This window comes from Coloeus monedula (genome assembly GCF_965178545.1).
Source record: "Coloeus monedula genome assembly, chromosome: 5".
In the NCBI taxonomy this organism is placed as follows: Eukaryota; Metazoa; Chordata; class Aves; order Passeriformes; family Corvidae; genus Coloeus; species Coloeus monedula.
In genome coordinates, this window is record NC_138785.1 from 23,105,493 (window position 1) to 23,124,426 (window position 18,934).

The 18,934-nt window shown below is 44.2% G+C and overlaps 1 protein-coding gene across 2 annotated transcripts in view; it reads right to left on the reverse strand.

Annotated features, from left to right (window-relative positions):
* UNC5C (unc-5 netrin receptor C) overlaps positions 1-18,934 on the reverse strand; it is a gene marked incomplete at both ends in the record, with an annotated part of 247,333 nt that overhangs the window by 40,117 nt on the left and 188,282 nt on the right. For both annotated transcript variants that reach the window (XM_082282545.1, XM_082282544.1), the window contains 4 exons: positions 1,240-1,404; positions 2,561-2,728; positions 4,787-4,967; positions 16,652-16,755. In XM_082282545.1, the coding sequence (XP_082138671.1) occupies positions 1,240-1,404; positions 2,561-2,728; positions 4,787-4,967; positions 16,652-16,755 (618 nt within the window). The remainder of the gene's footprint in view (positions 1-1,239; positions 1,405-2,560; positions 2,729-4,786; positions 4,968-16,651; positions 16,756-18,934) is intronic.

Here is an 18,934-nt window from a genome sequence, read left to right on the forward strand (position 1 = left end):
TTCCAATTTCACCATAAAAATAAGTGTTTTGAAGGATTACAACTTTATAGACCGCTGACACTGACTAATAGCTTTTAACATGATGGAAATGCTTGTGTGAGCCACACTGAGGAAGATATTTGTAAATCTGGGAAACCTCAAAGTAAATGGCCATGCTATGCCACAGAGTAGCTCAGAGCTCACTACCAACAGAGTAGCTATCCTATATAGCACTTATTCAAAGAGCAGACCAATTTATTAGCTGGCAGTGTCATTTTTTGTCATTTTGACTATTTCAGTCAAAAGTAACCTGCCTCATAGAATAAAAATTCTTCATTCCTTTTTTATGACAGAACTCAAAGCATTTTATGATCTGGACAAAGCAGTACTGGATGGGTACAGCCACAACTCTTTGGACAACAGAGATCTGAGGCTTAACAGAGAAGTACTGCAGAGAGATGGGCTGAAGGAATAGGAAAGAGGTGTGTGTGAGGATTTTGGCTCAGGTTATTATTCTAATGAAATGTGAAAGGGACTTTTGATGCACCAGCAGACCAAAGAAGACCTCATTTTTGAGAAGGGACGGAGTGTAGAGCTGACTAATTTTTCATCAGTTTGTCAGAATCACACTTAAAACCTGCTTTTCTTTGCTTCTCTCTCTATCAGTCAGAAAGGCAGGAAGGACCACGGCATGAATAGGCACAGGTGGAATAGACTTTAGCGCTAGAGCTGATGTTCATGGGGCTGCAGCATGCTGATGACTGGATATGAAGTTTGCATCAGCACTGCATTGATGCAGCGTACCTCTTTCTATCACAGGTCATCCGAAATTCAAAAAGGAGCATAAGAATTACAAACAGAAACACATACACTCACCATTCCTGACAGTGAGAAGCCAGAAGCTGATCTGCCTGGCCAAGTTTACTCTTTTGAAAGTGCTGGCTTTGCCCTACGTGCTCTATTTTTCCATTTTCAGTTCTGTTAAGAGCCACTGCCAAGTTTCTCTGGACAGATGCTTAGCCACGATAGAGAGGAGGGCCATTTGGTGGGGAGGGCCAGCAGGAGAAGGCTCTGTTATGACTCTTTCTAATTCTTCACTGTTTCACATTCCAGGAAAGAGGAGTGGGGGGTCCACACTGGTTGAGAAGTGGTTAACTAATTTCTCCTACAAATGGTTCTGTGACTTTAGGTCATTGATGCTGAACTGCAGCTATCTCAGGGTTTGCCACACACGCCCCACATCCTGGAGAGAGCACTTACCCTGCATGCAGAGCCCATCCGTGCAGTTCTTGGACTGCAGCACCAGCCCCTCACAGTCCTTCCCCCCATTCTTGGGTGCTGGGGCCGTGCACTCTCTCCGGCGCCAGTGGGTGCACTCCGTGCCACAGGTGGACCACTTGCTCCAGGATGTCCACTTGCCATCCACTGAGACAAGAAAAGGACACAACTTGTTAGGGGTACACAAAAGTGAGACCAAGACAGAACGATGCACATGTTGGCACAAGCCAGCCTTCAACTCCCAGCCATTCCGAGCAAGGCAAAAGGACCAGCAGCCTACTCTTCTCTAAATTCTGTTTCTGGCCTTTCTTCTCCTTTATATAAACTTTTAACCAGTTTATCTGTGCTCAAAGTATACAAGCAACAAGTCAGGAATCTGTGATTTAATTTTTTGGCGCGGGGGTGACATTTTTTAACACAGAAGTTAGACTTGTCCAGAAATTCTTCTTTAGTAGGAACATATTTAATGTTAAATATTCTCTATTAAAAAGAAATATCTAGAAGCACCAATCTATTTCACATGAGCAGAACCACGAATGTGTTTAGCACCTTTCAAAATCCTGAAAATGATTTTCAAAAGCTCTAAACTGAACAGCTAAAGAAAAAAAATATGAAATTGTTCCAGTGACAGAGCTGGATTACCAAACTTCACAAGCTAAAGGTGACCTTACTGCCATTGAATTACACGGATCAGTAGCAGGAGAGCACTGGACAGTAGGACAGATGGCATAATTTTATCACAGAGAAGTCACCAACTATATTGCATGTCCTGAAACAATTTTGTATTTTTCAGGAGTTTACATTTAAACAATTTCTAGAAGTATGGATACACATCTCTTTCCAAAAAAAATGCCTTTGTATTTGACGATTGTATATGTCAGGTAAACATCTGCCTCAAATTTAATATCCACATCCCAGATGCTTTACTTGCTGAGACAGCTGGACTGAACAGACATTGCAAATATATTTGCATCACAGTTGCTTTCTATATTCAAATCCCAATTCTTTTACAGAGCTTTCAACCTTTATCTTCTACATTTTGAAGCTCTGAATGTTCCCTAAATCCCCTGAATTATAAGAGCTGAGACCACAGTGCAAGCAGTGTGCAAAAGAAGGGCTGGAACCCATGCTGCCTGATGTGTTCACTACTTTATCAACTTAAGCAATACAATTGCATATTAATTCCCTGAAATGCTGGATTTATTAATAATGAGAAGGAGGCCTTTGCAACTAATAGTGTTCTGCTGAAAAGACTGATGAGAGACAAAGTATTTATGTGTGCTGTGTGCTCTTCATACTGAACCTGGACACAGAGTGGTGCAGGCTATTTTCTGGACGCTCTGGCCCTCGCAGAAGGCGCCGCCGTTGAGCGGGGCAGGGTTGGTGCAGGTCCTCGTGCGCTTCTGGAAGCCTCTCCCGCAGCGGCTGTTGCACACGGACCACTCGGTCCAGGTGGACCAGCCTCCGTTCACTGCAAAGCGAGAGAGAAAGAGCATGGTCACACAAACAGCCTGGCTTGGGCAGCCCCAAGGTGCTTCTGGCTCTGTGTCACACGGCCTCCAACAGTGGCCACAAGAGATGGCACGAGAAGCAACACTGAACGGGCACAAAGCCACGTCTCCAACACACCAAGTGTATGCCAGAAGTCATTGCACAAGCTGAAGAAATGCTGATGCTGAATGAAAACCATCATTTGATGACTATTAGGGTTGGCAGGTGACTTGCCTTAGCCTGAAAATCAACCTGACCCCAGCCTTAAGTGCCTGGTGGAGTGTGTATGATCAAGATGCCTGCAGCTCAGCCAGCCAGAAGCCTGTGCTCTGAGAGCTGCACCGTTTTCCAAAGGGACACCTGCACTCCCACTTATTCTTAGATGCACCCATCACCTATGCATGCTGAGAGACCCCCATGCTTTGATTAGAATTTGAGAATTTTCTTTTCCTTTCTTTCAAGAAGGTGACTTCAGGATGTCAGGACAACTTCACTTACCCCTCTATGGACATAGCTGGTGCATATATGAATGTCCCAGCACTTCCCTAACAGATATTTAAGCTGTTCAGAATGAGCAAACACTACATGCATTTCTTTCAGTTGGACTTTGGGAATGTATTTATCTCTAGGAAGATATTGACGATGACTCTCCTTTTCACCCACCTCAGTTTCTGGGATAGATGGAGAGATGAAGAAGGAGTTGTGCTGCTCTACATAATAATGTCATTGTCAGGGTATGGGTAATAACATACTAACTGCTCAGATTCCCTGAACCCAAATGTTTGTGATATGACACAACCCTTAAGCATCTCTGGCAGCAAACCCCATAAAAATGCCTGCTCCCTACACATGTCTCTTGAATACACTTTTGAAAAAAATTCTGTGTATGTATGAGGAAGGGTTGTAGTACGCCTACATCTTTATGTTTCTGCATTCATCTCAGTTACAAAACATGGTGCTCTTGCATGGTCCATCCCTCAATATCAAAAGCACTGCTAATCAACTCAATTCAGCCAGTTTTCTATAAAAACTGAAGTAAAAAGCCCTCATTGTAACTTCAGAGAAGCAACTGCTTACAATTAAATCTAACTGCTACCCTGAATATGAAATGAATATTAGAGATAATCATAGGGATTTTTTCCTACTTGTCTATCCTATAATTAAGCTGATTGTAAGAAACACCAGTTCAGTCAGCTGGCACATAATCAGAGCAGGTTTTGTTCTGGTGGATACCCCCACCTGGAAAGCATTTGGGGCAGTAATTCTGCAGGGGCAAAGGCTTGGACTGGTGGGGAAGAGCTGCAAAGCAACACAGGCTGGAAGAGACCCTAGAAGGGCATCTCATCCTTTCCCAGCCAAAGCATGGCCAGCCTCACTCATATCAGGACTGTGGGTGCTGACACAGAATAAAGCTATCCCATGCTTTACATTCCCCTGATGTTTAGCTGTAAGCTAGGCTGTGTGCCTATGAACTGCAGTCCCAGAACACTTTGCTATTTTGCTCTTGATGAGGGTATGTTTTGGAAGTAGGCACCAAAATTAAGCTTATTTAAAGAGATATAAAAAGATGGTGGATTCTGACGAGCTCTGACACTCTTACCAGCCTCTGGAAGCACAAACTACCTATCAGTTTCACTCTTATTTCTGAAAAGGGTCACTAAGAACATGAACTGTGTCAGTAGTAAGCCAAGCCTTGGACACTCCCGCTGGAGGATGTGCCCTGGTGGCTCCCTGCTGTATCCAGCTGGTGTGTGTTACAGCAAGGGGAACAGCCACCTTCTCTCCAGTGAGGCTGCTCCTCCTTTAACACCATTGCCTGTCACCAAGAAGCCCAACCATTGGACTGCTGAGGGATTTCAGCAGTGCCCCTGACTGCAGTCCCTGTGTGTGGCTGCAAGTCACCAGGCAGTGCCGGCAGCCCAGCCTGGACACTGACTGCAGCCAGAGTTGCACATGGGCACTGTGCATCCGCCTCCTGCCCCACCTCCTGCCTGGAGTGGGTGTCCATCCCCGTGTAACAGTACAAGGCATCACTTACCATAGACTATCACAGTTGCTGTGGTGCTTTTCCTCTTGGCCACAATGTTTTTTGCAACACAGGTGTAATTGGCTGTGTCAGAAAGCCGGGCTTGCTTGATGATCAGGTTGTGATCAATAGTGATGTAAAAATTTCGGTCTTCCACGGGATCAATCACCTCTTCATTCTTCAGCCACTCCACCTGGGGGTTTCAAAGGGCCAGAGGGGAGGCAGTGAGTCAGCACCAAGTCACACCAATACGAGCAGACACAGTATCCGTGATTACATTGCTCATCCCAGAAAACACTACGAGCCAAGGCACACGACAAAGGACTCACCTGATGAACGTCACCAACTGAAACAAAACACCAGGGCAGAAACACAGGAGAACACCCTTCATGCCTACCCTCTCTTTCAAGTCCCCTTCTGTCCCACTCATCCACACAACAGCTGTCTCCCCTTGCCTTGAAAACATCAATGCATTTTCAAAGGCTGCCAGGTACTGTACAGAGAAATGCTGATCTGTGCTTTCAGAGTTGGAGGCAAGGCAAAAGGAAAGGGTGATACCTTAGGAATGTATCTACAAACAGAAAATTCTCTTACAACCTCAGAAACTCTAAATCAGCACAGATCTCACCCATCCTTTTCCATATCTTGTCCAATTAGGCAGTTAATTATGCAGTAGCCTTGTACCTACCTGCCCTGAGTCTAAACCAATGAAACCCTATAGTGGGTCACACTAACAAATTACAAACTAATGTTTTTAAGTACACTTGCACTCACATGCACATGCATGTCATTGTCTTGCTTCAATCAGAATGAAACAAAATAGAGTCAGTTGCCAAGGAAATGGGAAATCACAAGCACATCAGTGCTTACTTTTCCTTTTTATTTGTGTAAGTTATATTTTACTTTATTAAAGCATAATTTGCTTGGTTGCATAGAAAAATATTTTCCTATGTGGTTTTTAATCTAGACAATATTCTATTTATTGACTTCCTAGGAAAACACCCTGTTATATCCCAGCTGACTGCTGTGAGCCACTTCAGTATAATTTGGCTGCAAATCTAATAGCTCATTTTCACTTGAACTGAGTGCACTGAAGGACAGGACTGCAGCCCTGGATAGATCAAAGCTGGGCCTTCATGTCACTGGGTCATTTCAGCCTGTGCCCAGGATTTAATTAAAGGAAGAAAAACATAAATACAGTCAACCCACTGGACTTGTGAGGTGCTACCTGCCAAGTCCTTCTCTCACAAACCCCACTTTTCTAAAGATATTTGAGGAACTACCCAAGCCTTGACATACCCCAAAAGCAATAGAGGACCTGCTTACCACCTGAGACAGCTGTACAGACTGCCCCCAAACCGTGGTGAGAAAAACCAAAGATTTCTCCTGGTCTTCAACACAGAGGGCTCAGTTCAACCCCAGAAAAAGCCAATCAATGCTGCAAGAGCAGTGCTGGCACATGTGAGCTTGGATTATAGGTGCCCACCACCCACTCTCCACCTTTAGCCCTGCCTTACACAGCTCCTGCTCCCCTATTCCAGTTTGGGTGGATGCACTTCAGGGATAAGCTGCTTACAAAGATTTACACCTTAGTGAATGTAGAGCCACTGCTCCAAGGAAGGCTTGATTTAAACCCCTCTCTTTCACAGCAGATCACTGTGGGATGTGGCAGCCTCACAGCTGTTGATACTGCGGAGCCTAAAGCCGGTGGTGTAAGAAGGGCTCTGGAAATGGGTATGTGTGTCTGCGAGGAGCTGGGGAGGAAGAAAAAGGCATAAAACTTTGAAGGCTGTATTTCTGTCACTATCACAATCATGTTTCACCAAGGAAGATACAAGCTCTTAGTCAATAATCTGTTTTTCCTTGACAGAATGACTAAACTTGTTTTTCTGTCTTTCTGGAATCCTAATAGGTTTCAGGTATAATCAAGACAGACAGATTCCTGTTCAGTCAATGGCAAAATTTAGCTCCTTCCTCACCTGCAGGCCAAGTCTGCATGCATTCTAGACTAAAAAACAAGCCAGGAGTTTATTTCCACCAGTGATAGGCTGCCATTTAACTGGTGCCTCACACAAAAAAAAGTCTTTCTTTGGTTCTAATGTCATTATTTATTTATGGGATGGAGTACAGACTTATGCTAGGGCTCTAAAAGATGCTACACCCACTACCAGAGCTGTGTACATCCCACTCTCAAATCTGCCTGTATTCCTCCTGTGCTCTGCACATTGAGGACACCAGAACAACAGTAAGGACAGGACTACAGTTTACATGGTCTAAGGCTCAGTTTAAAGTTTTTCTGGTATGCCCATCCAAGAATATACTCTAGCAGCCTTTGGCACCCTGAAGGCCCCATGCCCAAGCACATGGTTCTTTTCTCTACTACGCTGCAACATTTTCTCTCTCTGCCAAAACACATACATATTCAGTCTGGGTCTCAAATGAGTAGACAAAATTAAAGCTGTAAGCATTGAATTCCCTATCATCCCTGCAAAACCACCAAAGATAATATGAAAAGAGAAGTTGCCAATACAAAAAAAAACCCAAAAAAAACCTAACCCCAAAACAAAATAAAGCAGCTCTGTATAATTCAGTATATTGCCTCTGGCTCTACACCAAACCTCTTAGGATAAAGATCCTTTTCACCTAATGTCTCACAGAATTTGCTAACAGTAAAAGTTTGAAGAACAACAGGATGTCTTTTTTTCTGACAGTATATCGGTACTGTGTGTGCATGTCTAAATGCCATCTCTTTTACAAGATATGTCTTTAATACATCTAATTCAGTCTTCTGGCATCCTGGTTTTTATAGTGTCTGTTAATGTTGCAAACTCTAATGTCAAATCTGAAGGAAGGAACTGATGGATGATTTGACAAGCAGTGGGAGTCTCCTTTCACACATATTTTAGCCATCAGTAGAACAACACATAAAAGAGAACATCCCTCTAGTGATTGTGTTCGCTCCCTCAGTCCTTACAGAAACAGGAACTAATTAAGCACACAACAACATGTGAGACTGGTGTTGGTACTTATTTTCAGTTACTGCTGGCCCCATTTTCTATGGTGCAGGTGACTGCAGTGCTCAGCATCTCCAAACATCAGGATATTTTTTTTTGAGGTAACCAGAGTAGGTGGGAGTAAGGCTGCTCTGTCACGTAAGTAGGAAGAGATCAGGTGACAAATACAGAAGAGAAAGAGCAGAACAAGACAGTGTGATTTATGAGTGACAAGTATGCAAACTGTTAGCACAGAAGTTAAAAGCAACAATCTCTTTTGACGCCATGTCATTCCCCAAGGTGCAGCCCCCTTGCTGAAATAGGCTGTTAATCCAATCAACGCAGACACTTATCCTGAATTTAATTCTGCAGCCTGAATAATACTGGCAGCTAAAGCACTGGACGCTTCTGTGCCAGAGACCCGTACACCTGCAAGCCAATGGACAGAGGGGCAGCAGGGTATCCATAGGCACTTCTAAGTGCACAAAGGCCTGACTTCAAGGTAATAACAAATCACACCCCTATGCCTCCATTTTTCATCTCTCTGGAGATGTTCTAGAGTAGATGTTTGCTTTTGCCTAAATATTAAGGGTGTATATTTACTGGCTATGATCAGAACAATTCTTGAACATGTACCTAGCTCTTAGTATTCAATTAAATCAGGCACATCCCTCCAACTGTTATTGATAAATGTACTGATGGTCATGCATATATGTAGAAAAAGCATGGGATCAGTTTTCCCTTATCATAAAAGCAATCATTTAATTGGCAACAATTATGCCATGAAGGGCGGTGTAATTGTGCCCTCTGGGGGATGACAGCTATAGGAAATTACAACAACATACATATGCTTTTTCTCATATACTAAACCCCTGGAACAAAGCAGACAAAATCCCTTTTCTTCTTGTCGGTTTTCTACTCAATAAGGTATTTTTCTTACATGTTTGCAAACTGACTAGCAAGAGAAGGCCACTCAGTTGAGGTGGGAGAGTGGTGAATGAAATCCTGACCAACAGAATCTACAGACTGGAGCACACCTGGAGCCAGCTACCTTTTGGTCAGAGCTCCTTAGTGCTCTGGATGCAACTTGCAGAGCCATGAGGCACACAGCTCCTGCCAGCTGCACTGGATCTGCACGTCCAGGGCTGCTAATGGGCTGGCAAGCGAGGCTGCAGGAGACTGAGCCATCCCTGTGGCCAGCAGGGGAAGGCACGATCCAAGGTGGCTGTAATTTAGAACAACATACCTTGTAGCGTCTTTTCTGTCACCCTGCTCCCTGGTGAGAGACAGATGCGCTTTCTCTAATCATTCACTGATTGGTATCGGGAGATACATTAACATAATTGGCACATTTGTTCTAATTAACAGAAGGAACCTGCCACATGCCACCCAACGTGAAAAGCAAGACCATCAGCAAGAACAGAAAACTGCAATAACCACCTCAGCTCTACCTGGGAGCTGCAGCCAGACCTGTGCTGCCATAGGGTGTTTCCAGCAGCACACACAGACACTAAGACTTGCAAAGCTAGGCCAGGCTTCTGTGCAGACTAAATGAACACAGGGAACATAAATCACACAAGCGATTACACACGCAGGAAAACCTATTACAGAAGCTAATTGCTGATACAAATTTAGCCATACCAAGTTACTAGCATTCCTAGGCACTTAAATCTCTTGGCACACTTGCGTATGCGTGACTGTTTTAGAAACTGGTAGAGCAGAAACACATCTACTCTGAAAGAAACCTGAGGATGGAACAGGAATATGATCTCCTCTAGATGCTGCCCTCTTGATTGTACAACTTGTTCCCTACACACACATCTGACAGTCTTAAGAACAAATTCAGCAGGGTCTCAGTTCTGGATCCCAGTCACTCATTGCCTCCTCTGCACCAGCTTGCCCTAGAGTCATCTTCAGAGGGAAGAGCACCTGCTGAAAACAGCAAGTCTTCCACCCTCCAGACATGGGCAAAGCCTGCCAGTGCAATTTTCCACAAGAAACAAGATGCAAACATCTGGGAGCAGCAAGAGACTTGCCTTGATGAAAGGCAATTTGTAATTTTGGAAGGCGAGAACATTGCACCCGTGCCTTCCCCATGCCTGGTTGACACAGCAGGATTGCTTTGCATCTGGTTCCCCATCCAGGCTGGATTGTGGCTGGTGTTCACTGCAGCTGTGCCAACTGATCCCAGTGGCACTGCTCGCCTTGCAGCAGTCCCTGCTGAGCTGGCACCACCTCCAACAGCCACAGGGAAATCCCAGATCCCCAGCTTCACCTGAATTGTAACACACACGTGCCAAGACATACTGATAGTAAGGGTTCATTCACACACACACACACACACACACACACACACACACACACACATTCCAGTAGGAATAAAGCATTTGTGAAACTAACTATCTAACTACTGATTTGGACACAGTAAAAGATGTCTAAGTGAGACTGAGAAAACTCTAGCAGTTTTCATATGAGCCAGCAGCAGTTTCAGGTACCTTGAGTCTTGAGTGCCTCTGTGAAGAATGTTATTTGATTTTGGATCTGGTTTCATCCCAGCAACTGTCTGCTGAAGAGGATGCTGTCCTCTGTGTACTGTTTACTGGAAAGATATTTCATACACATTTAAGATTGAAAATAAAAGGAAAAAGAAGTGATCTCCAAAGAGATGGAAATTACAGCTATGAGAGACTGCAAAACATACTGAGAATGAGACAGCAAATGCAAACCACCACGGCATTTTGTTCAGTTGCTCTTATTGTGCTTCTGCTGCCAATAAGGAGAATTGTTGTTCCTGCTGTGGAAACACTTCCTTAATTACACATATATCCAGCTTTCTGCTTGCAGGGTGTATGTACAGATGCTGGTTGTCTCCAGCCCCAATACAGCTTTGCTTTATGCACAACTGGGAAGTTAAGCCTCAGAACAAGCTTCTGAGGTGGACTGGTAGCAGCAGACAGACAACTTTATTCCACAAATTCAAACACAGATCATGGAATTACTAAATGAAAACCACAGCACCTGCTATGTGGCCATCAGAAGTTGCTGGGCTGCCTTATCCCACCTGAAAGAGGAGTTTCAGCTGCACATGTTGACTGGCACTTTTGGCACCGTGTGGACTCCCCGGTCCCTGAAGCATCTGGGAGGGGTCTGTTGAGGAGCAGCTTTAAACAAGCTACCAAAGTGACATCTGTGGTTCTTTGGTTGGATGCATAGGTGGATGGATCTTAGTCTTCACAGCACAGAGCTACATGATTTTTGGGATCATGAAACTCAGTAAGGGGATGGGATTTAGGGGGTGGTTGAAGTCCCCAGGGACAACCCCTTTCCCACTCTACTTCAAAATTGCATAGTGCCTGTCGTCATACACACAGCTCCTCCTACCAGTTTCAAAAGGCTGTAAATACTATACGGTTACACATTTTAGTGATGCAAAAGCACGAGGTGTAGAAACACCTGAAAATTGGTGAAATGAAAATTCCCGAGCAAAACCCAGCAAAACCTGATCAAACAACTCTTGAGTGACAGCTGATGTGTGCTCTGCAGGCTGTATTTTGGAAGTACCTCCATGAAAACGTGGGAGCATTATAATTCTTCATGCCTAAGGAACTGAGCAAGGCAGACACTATCATCAGGTGACTAGGGGTGCTGGTAAGAACCAGGAGCTCTGCAAAGCCCTGACAGAGGTAATTCTCACACGTCAGGCACTAAGAGTCCTGTTGTTTGTAGTGAGCAAGAATCATCCTGTCAAAGTAGGACCTGATGGACTAATCTTGTAGGAGTACAGAATAGTGGACGAGGAGCTGTCTTCTCTAAGAGGAGAATTGGGAGGTATGCTCATCTACCTCATAAAAAAAATTGCAGCCAAAAGCTCTGTCCCACACTGCGTTATCTTCCAAAACTAAAAATATAAAATGCTGCTCTGAGAGCAGCCTGAATAGGACAGGTAGGTTGTGCTACCTAGTCCCAGAGCTGTCTTTGCCACAGAAAGCAAGCTGTAGAGAAGAGGATAAGCTAGCAGGGTTCACATCAGTGCTCTTGTAGAAAATCTCCCACTGTAATATTTCATGAAGGAGCTAGAAGTCTGACTGTTCTCCAGTCCCACAGATCACCTTTGCCTGAACTGAATCATACAGCAACTGGATTCACTTTGGAGCATGGTCTGCCCTCACCTACATTGGCAACAATGGAACTGCACTGGAAAGGAAAAGCATGGGGGCAGATCCCATAGAAAATTCAGGTCTCAAAAAAAGTAGTCCTGCAAGAAGACCTGTGCACTTTGCCATGGCTTTCTGCTCTGTGGAAATGTAAAATTAAGGCCACTAATAATCTAGTAGTCAGTGTACTTCCCAGGAAAGCACAAACCCAAATGCAAACCCGTCCTTCAAGCAAGACAGGGTAACCTATGTCTCATGCTTCACAAGAGTGACTCAACCACCCACCAGTAGGCTGGGGGGTAAAAAGTCCGTAAAAAGGGGCAGAAATGTAGGGGACCAGGAGCTGACAATTGCAGGGTGCTTTATCCTGTACTTTTGGAGAAGACAGGCCTGCATGGCCAGACCTTACCCAATGGCTCTCCATAGCCAAAGATGAGCAGCCCTCATTCATTTTGGGCTGTGCTCCTTCTGCCTCCCCCTCCCCACTCTTCCTCCCACTGACACCCAAAGGCAGCTCTGCTGTATGTCACAAGGCACCGCAAAGGACAGTGTCATTTTTCAGCAATTAGCGTTTCCAGCCACAAACTCCTCTTCTTGTCTCTCGTAGAGCTCACTTTCCTGCTGTGAATATAAAACACTGCCTCAGTGACACACACCTGCATGGAAATGCACATACATGAACTCCCAATTAAGAGATAACTGCTGCAAAACATAAGAGGCTCTCAGGAAACAATGCAAGCAGCAGTCATATTAATAATCAATTAGAAGGAGCTGCCTATTTGGAGAAGTCCCTAGCTTTCACCAGCCTTTGCCTGTGCAAGAGCAGCTGAATAAAGTTTGTGTCACACTCATCTTGACTTCGCAAAACACTCTCTTTTCCTCTTGACTTGGCGATCCTTTTCCCCTTGCTCTAGCTCCTAATCAAGCCATGAATGTGGATAAATATCACATCCAGTTTTAAACCCAACCGGGTCACCAAACCATACACTACACCCTGTTCTGTAATTAAATTACTCTGTGTAACACCTCAATTAAAATTAAAGAAGCAATTACTCCCCTGTTAAAGGCACCACAAATCATACATTTCAATGCAAAAGTTCATCTGGCAGCTTACGGCATATTAACCAATCTCACATCTCATTTGTGTTTTTGATCTATAACCTACCCAAATGAGCTCATTTGATGTGACTCAGTGTCTCTAACTATATTTTATCATGTGCAACACGATGCTGGTGTCTTTCAAAGAACAAGTTAAATGAGCTAAGGGGTTAATTGCTAACAACTCAGCCATTACTGTTGGAGCGTCACAGAATGGGATCCTTCCTGCCTTCTCAGATTAGGTTTAAAAAAACACACACACAGAGCAGAGTGGAATTGAAATGGATGTTTCTGTTCATGTTGGGGAGCTGCAACTGTCTGATTCCCAGTGAGCATGAGGCTGGTGGGTCAGACTGCTGATCCAACCACCTTATCCTACTTCTCCCCATTGGGGAAAAGCAAAAGGCAGAGAAGCACAGAGCTCAGGCAGGGTGCTGTTTGTTTCTATGTCCACTCTTTTTTTTCCTCTTTTTGTCACAGCAGGAATATGTGAGTTTGGCCCTTCCCCCCTCAGCTACGTGTGGAAACCCCAGTGTAACAGCACCTGTGCTGGTCCTTCTGCTGCTTGCCTGGGCCATGCATTGGAACAGCCCAAACATTTACCTGGGTGGTTCAGAACCTGTAGGTTTGTTCAGCTTGATATTGGCTATAAACCTGGGAGTGGGGAGGGATGCCATGGTGCAGCTGACACCCACGCTGGTTGGGGCTGGTGGGAAGCGGTATATGACAGCAGAGAAGCTGATCTGGTTTTCCCAGAGACCACAGAAACTCTCCTTTCCTTACTTTGTCCCAAGTGAACAAGGACATGTACTTTGATTTGACCTCCGGCCATGAGGCTGGTGTATTTTAATGCACCTGTTTGTATTTGGATTTTAGCTTTTTCTTTTTCTTTTCCTCACATCCGTGATCTGAGCCTGCTTTAATGCTTGTCATGTACTAGTGGATCTGAGGGACTGGTAAGCATTGCTTTAAAAGCTTTGCCTGCCCCGCTCTGTCTTTGTCCTTCTTGCCCTCTGGAGAAGCAGTATGCTGCTGTGTGTTTCAGCTTTTCAGTAGTCCTAAGATCTGCTCTAGGATTGATCCACAAGAGCTTGACACAGTTAATTGCAATTAAATATGCTGGGAATGATAAGACTGAATTCCCCAGATACTGAAAAGAAGACTGAATTTATCCCTGAGCATGCTTGTTCTCACCACTTTGAAATACCAGGAAAAAACAAACCAAACACCCAACAGAGAATGAAGGGGGAAAACAGAATCAAAGAGAAAAAGCAAGCAAAAGATGTTGGGACTCTGGACTCCAGCACTGCACCACAATACACTGAAGGTGCATTTTGTATGGTTTCACAGTGTAAGCTTTTCTTCATCTGTTTTGGTGTTAAAGCCAGTGACTACTTCAGAAGCCAGTAAGTGAAAAAAAAACCTAAACAAAACACAGTTTCCAGAGTGTGAAGAGTCTGAGGCACGTGCTCACCAAAGCATTTGGAAATGCCGCTCACATCTGCAGCATATGCATTACCCTACTCGGAATCAAAGCAGTCTTTCAACAAGATGGAAAACAGCCTCAGTCTGCTGCCTGCCCTGTCCCAAGCCCTCCTTATAGTTACCTGTACCACCATATCAGAAACTTCTCCAAACAAATAAATTAAGCCTTTAACAAAGAACTCATTCATCTTTAAATTAAAATAATCATGTAATCCTTCAACCCACCAAGTTATCTTTCATCTTTCCTTTTTTTTTTTTTTTAATTTATCTTACTAGCTTTAGCAAGTGACTGTAATAAAGTGTCACATTAAGGTATTCATATTCATTAGTGTTCAGGTCTTTGTTCTTTTAATAATGTTGGAAAGAATCTACAAAGAGGCTGTATTAGGCGGCTGTCCAATCTGGCTGTTTGATCTCCTTCTGACTTCAAAAGTCAGAAGAGGGAAAAAACCCACATTGAGAATGGTTCTTTTGAATGTCAGATAGGGAGTATAAGATTTCTGAGCCTGCCAAGTGTTAATTGGTGTCTGCCCTGACCACTGTACAAATAAGATTCCGAGCCAGTCAGTGCACCGTCATGAAGAGCTACTGACAGAGTGAGCAGGATAATAGAAGGCAGGAAAAAGCACAACTGTTATGGCAGCAGTTCACAGAGGATTTTTTCAGAGATCACTTTCCACAAATCATGTTAAATTATGCTGTTTGGGTCTCAGCCACGCGACTGGGTATAACAGATCTTTCCGAGGGAACAACCGGACTGGCTGCTGAAATTCCAGAGGTGCTCGTAACACTGCATAAAAATGAACTACCCGTCAGCGTTAATCTCTGCTTCTAGCACAGGTAATGAAGTTCCCCAGTAGTACCCTGCACTGCCCAAACAACATATCCCAGTGCAAAAACTCCTGTCATGGTACAACAAGAAGTTGATTTGATGCAAAAGAAGCATCAGAAAGGAAAATAAAAGCATGCTACTAAGTTCCTGATGAAACCCAACTGATTAATATTACAGTTGTCAGCAAGCTGGCTCAGCAGACCTAAACACTCTTTACAGTTTTGGAGATCTTAATGGGGAAAGAAAACAGCCCATGGAACAAGAAAATGGGAAAACTCTTCTATGCTAATTATCTTTCTCATGTTTGTGGACACGTTTCTACAATTCTGATTAAATCTAAACTTGGGTTAGATGGGGAGGTAACACTTTAAGCTTCATCTCCTGAGAAATCAGCCATCAGCACTGAGTGACAACCACTTTGCTACTTAGCCATGACAGCCTGACTTATCCTAATGCAAATTTGCAACAGTTTCTTCTGTGCGTGGTAGAGGAAACCCAAAGAGAATTCAGATAGGGAGGGGAATTACTGTCATTAGCAATCAATTTTTCTCTTAACAGCCACAGTGGATTTAGGATTTCAGAGGCCCCCCTGTGACTCAGAGACCCCCCTTCCATAAGCTGTGAGTCTGAAGCTGGAGCCACTGCTGCACTTAGGGAAGCTGCTGCTCACTGCTGTTGTCAGGCACAGATTCTGCTGAAGGGCAAGCTGGCTCCTGCAGGTGGACGGCAGGCTACCTACTCTGAGTTTGCTTAAAAGTCAGTAAAAGAAACAGCTAAGTCCCTGAAGATGGCTTATTAGGCAGACACATTCTCTATTTTCCCAAATGCCATGCTGCTTTATCTGGGAGCCCATACTGAACCATGGTACGTCCTCTCATGCCAAGTTGGCAGAGTGGTGCACGCACACACGAGTGAAATATAATCTGGCAAACTAAAAATTAAAATATCTTTATACCATGTTTGAAAGGTGCCCCTCAGAATAAGCGAATTTTTTTTTTTCTTTAAAAGCAAAAGGAAAGATATTAGGCTGGTATTAATATATTCCCCCAGCTATGTGTCCTTTGGATGCCAGATACAGTTGTGATTTTCAAAGGGAAGAAAAAACTGAAACCAAATCACCTGCAGCTCTGCCCAGCAAGGCACCACAACCCAAAGCTGTTAATCAGGTCCCAATCAATCTTGTCCATGAGCAGCACTCAGTCAGCTCTCCATTACCACCCATTCATCATGCCCTGCTGTAAGTCACTGCACCATTAGCCACCCATCAGGCCTTACTCAGGATGTCCCAGTGCCAGACACTGCTGCTGTCACTCACCTCTGCTACTGGGATGCCTTCAGGGGGACGGCATTGGAGCAGGACCTCTTGCTCCAGGGACACTTCTTTCCCCAAGGGCTCCTGCTCAAAAGTTTTCCGGAGATCTGGGGAGGGAGAAGAAAAAGAAATCTTTAGCATTATTATCAGCTGGTCATTCAAATTACATTTGCTTGCCAAACTGGATAAATGCAAGAGACAGAGAAAACAGCAGTTCTGCTCCCTGTAAAATAAAACACTTTAAAAAGTCTGGGTCATGTTTTCACTTCATTCCAACATTAAGCAAAGATTTCATAGTGGATTTATTACTTATATTGTGGTACAGCATGTGAACCCAGTGAGGAACCAAGGCTTCCTGTGGAAGATCATGTCCAGACACAGAACAAAAAGTGAAACAAGTCCCTTCTTCAGATAATTTACATTTGGTGAACTATACCAGTGAAGTACTAAAGAAAGTTATGGAAAATTAAATAAATTTGTAACACTACAGCATATAAACTGAGTTGCCTTAAATGCACAGATGAAAGTGCTCATGCTGTGATTTAATGTACTTTTAGCTCATAAGCATTAACTTCACAGCTTTAGCTAATTTGTCTACACCTTATCATTATCCCTGTAGCACTAAGATGTTATTACTATTAATAATAATAATGATCATAATAAAAAGTCACTTTGAGGAGCTGAACCACACTTGGATCCCTCCACAGCACCACAGAAATGTGGCAGACTGACAGGGCACCGAATGCACCTCCAAAGATAGGACCAGTTCATTGTACTGGACAGCTGGGAAGTCTGGCTTTTTTGTACACTTCTGTAATGTCTTTGCACTGATGGTAAAATGGACTTGAGAAGTTCTCTCCTTACCACTGTCTCTGTGTTTCTGCCATGGACTGGCACCCTCTCCACTGTGCCAGGGAGGACGGGGCTTTGGAGAACTGCACATTCATCCCCAGCAGCTACTAGGGATATTTCTCTCTGCTGCCGGTTCCTTCTGCAAATGGATGTGAAGCCATGCTCAAAGTCACATCAAAGAGCTGGCCTGACTTCAAAAACTTTACAACGCAGTTATTTTTGTTTTATTTCTTGTTCTGAAGTCAAACCATTTCCGTACATCAGCTCACAGTGAGGTTGCACAAACACTTGTGTCATATTGGAAACAAGACATAGTCATATGGGAACAATTTAAAAGCCAGATATTTCATATTTTGGAGCCATAACCTGTGACTGGGCTGGAAAATTGAACCAGTCTACAAATAAAGCATGTAAAGGGTTATTTTTCATTTAGATTACCCCCAAGATCTGTTTTAGAGCTGACCCCACAACAAACTGCATCAGTGCTACCAAAAGGCAAAGTATGGGGCTGGCAAATGCAAAGGTGGAAAAGGAGATGGGGTGGCTGCCACCAAAATCAGCTCCTCTGATACCCTGAAACTCTGAAACTTTTAATATCATGAGACCTCTATCTCTTAGCCTAAATTGGGAAAATGTGGTTGTCAATTACTTGGAATTAAGTATCAGTCTAATGGTACCATGAAAAAGCTCTGTCATAGCTGGAGATGCTCATTTTAACTTGATATAGCAGTAAACTTCTTACATCCAAGCATCTCCCCAGTGAAAGTGAGGCACCTCAGTCGTTCCTCTGCACCACAGGCATGAGAGAAGCAGCCCCACACCTCACTGCTTTCCCACCAGGGGCATTCCTGCTCCCTCTGGCACACAAGACAGGGATATTGAGAGCCCCTCTGATGGGACAAGATTTATGGCCACAGTTTAAGGCACCAAAAGATAAGCTTTGATACATTGCACTGCAGCAATGTAAGAAATTGTGGTCTCCAGCTCTCTGCTTGTTTGGGGTTACCTTCTGTCAAATGGAAGTGCATGCCAATGTCACAGCTACCTCACCACAAACCCCACCGATCGAACCTCAGCTGTTGCTGAAGGGGGCTTTACCCTACAACACCGGATAGCAGGGCAAAGAGGAGAAGCAAAAATCTGGCCATGAACATCTCTTAGGATGACATGCCAAGTTTCACCAGGCTGTGCCTGTCAGCATCCCTGTGACACTGGAGCTACTCCAGGCCAGTGAGGCTCGTTCACGTGACAACAGCCACAGCAAGACGCTGATGTCTGTACAGAGCTCCGAACACATTGCCAGCTCCAGCACCATCAGCTTCATCACCCTCTCTGACAGACTACCCAGCCGACATTTGGGTTCTACTGCTCCATTTGAGTAAACCTTAAACCGTCCAGATGCCCATGGGGAGGAGTCATTCCAAGGACAAAATG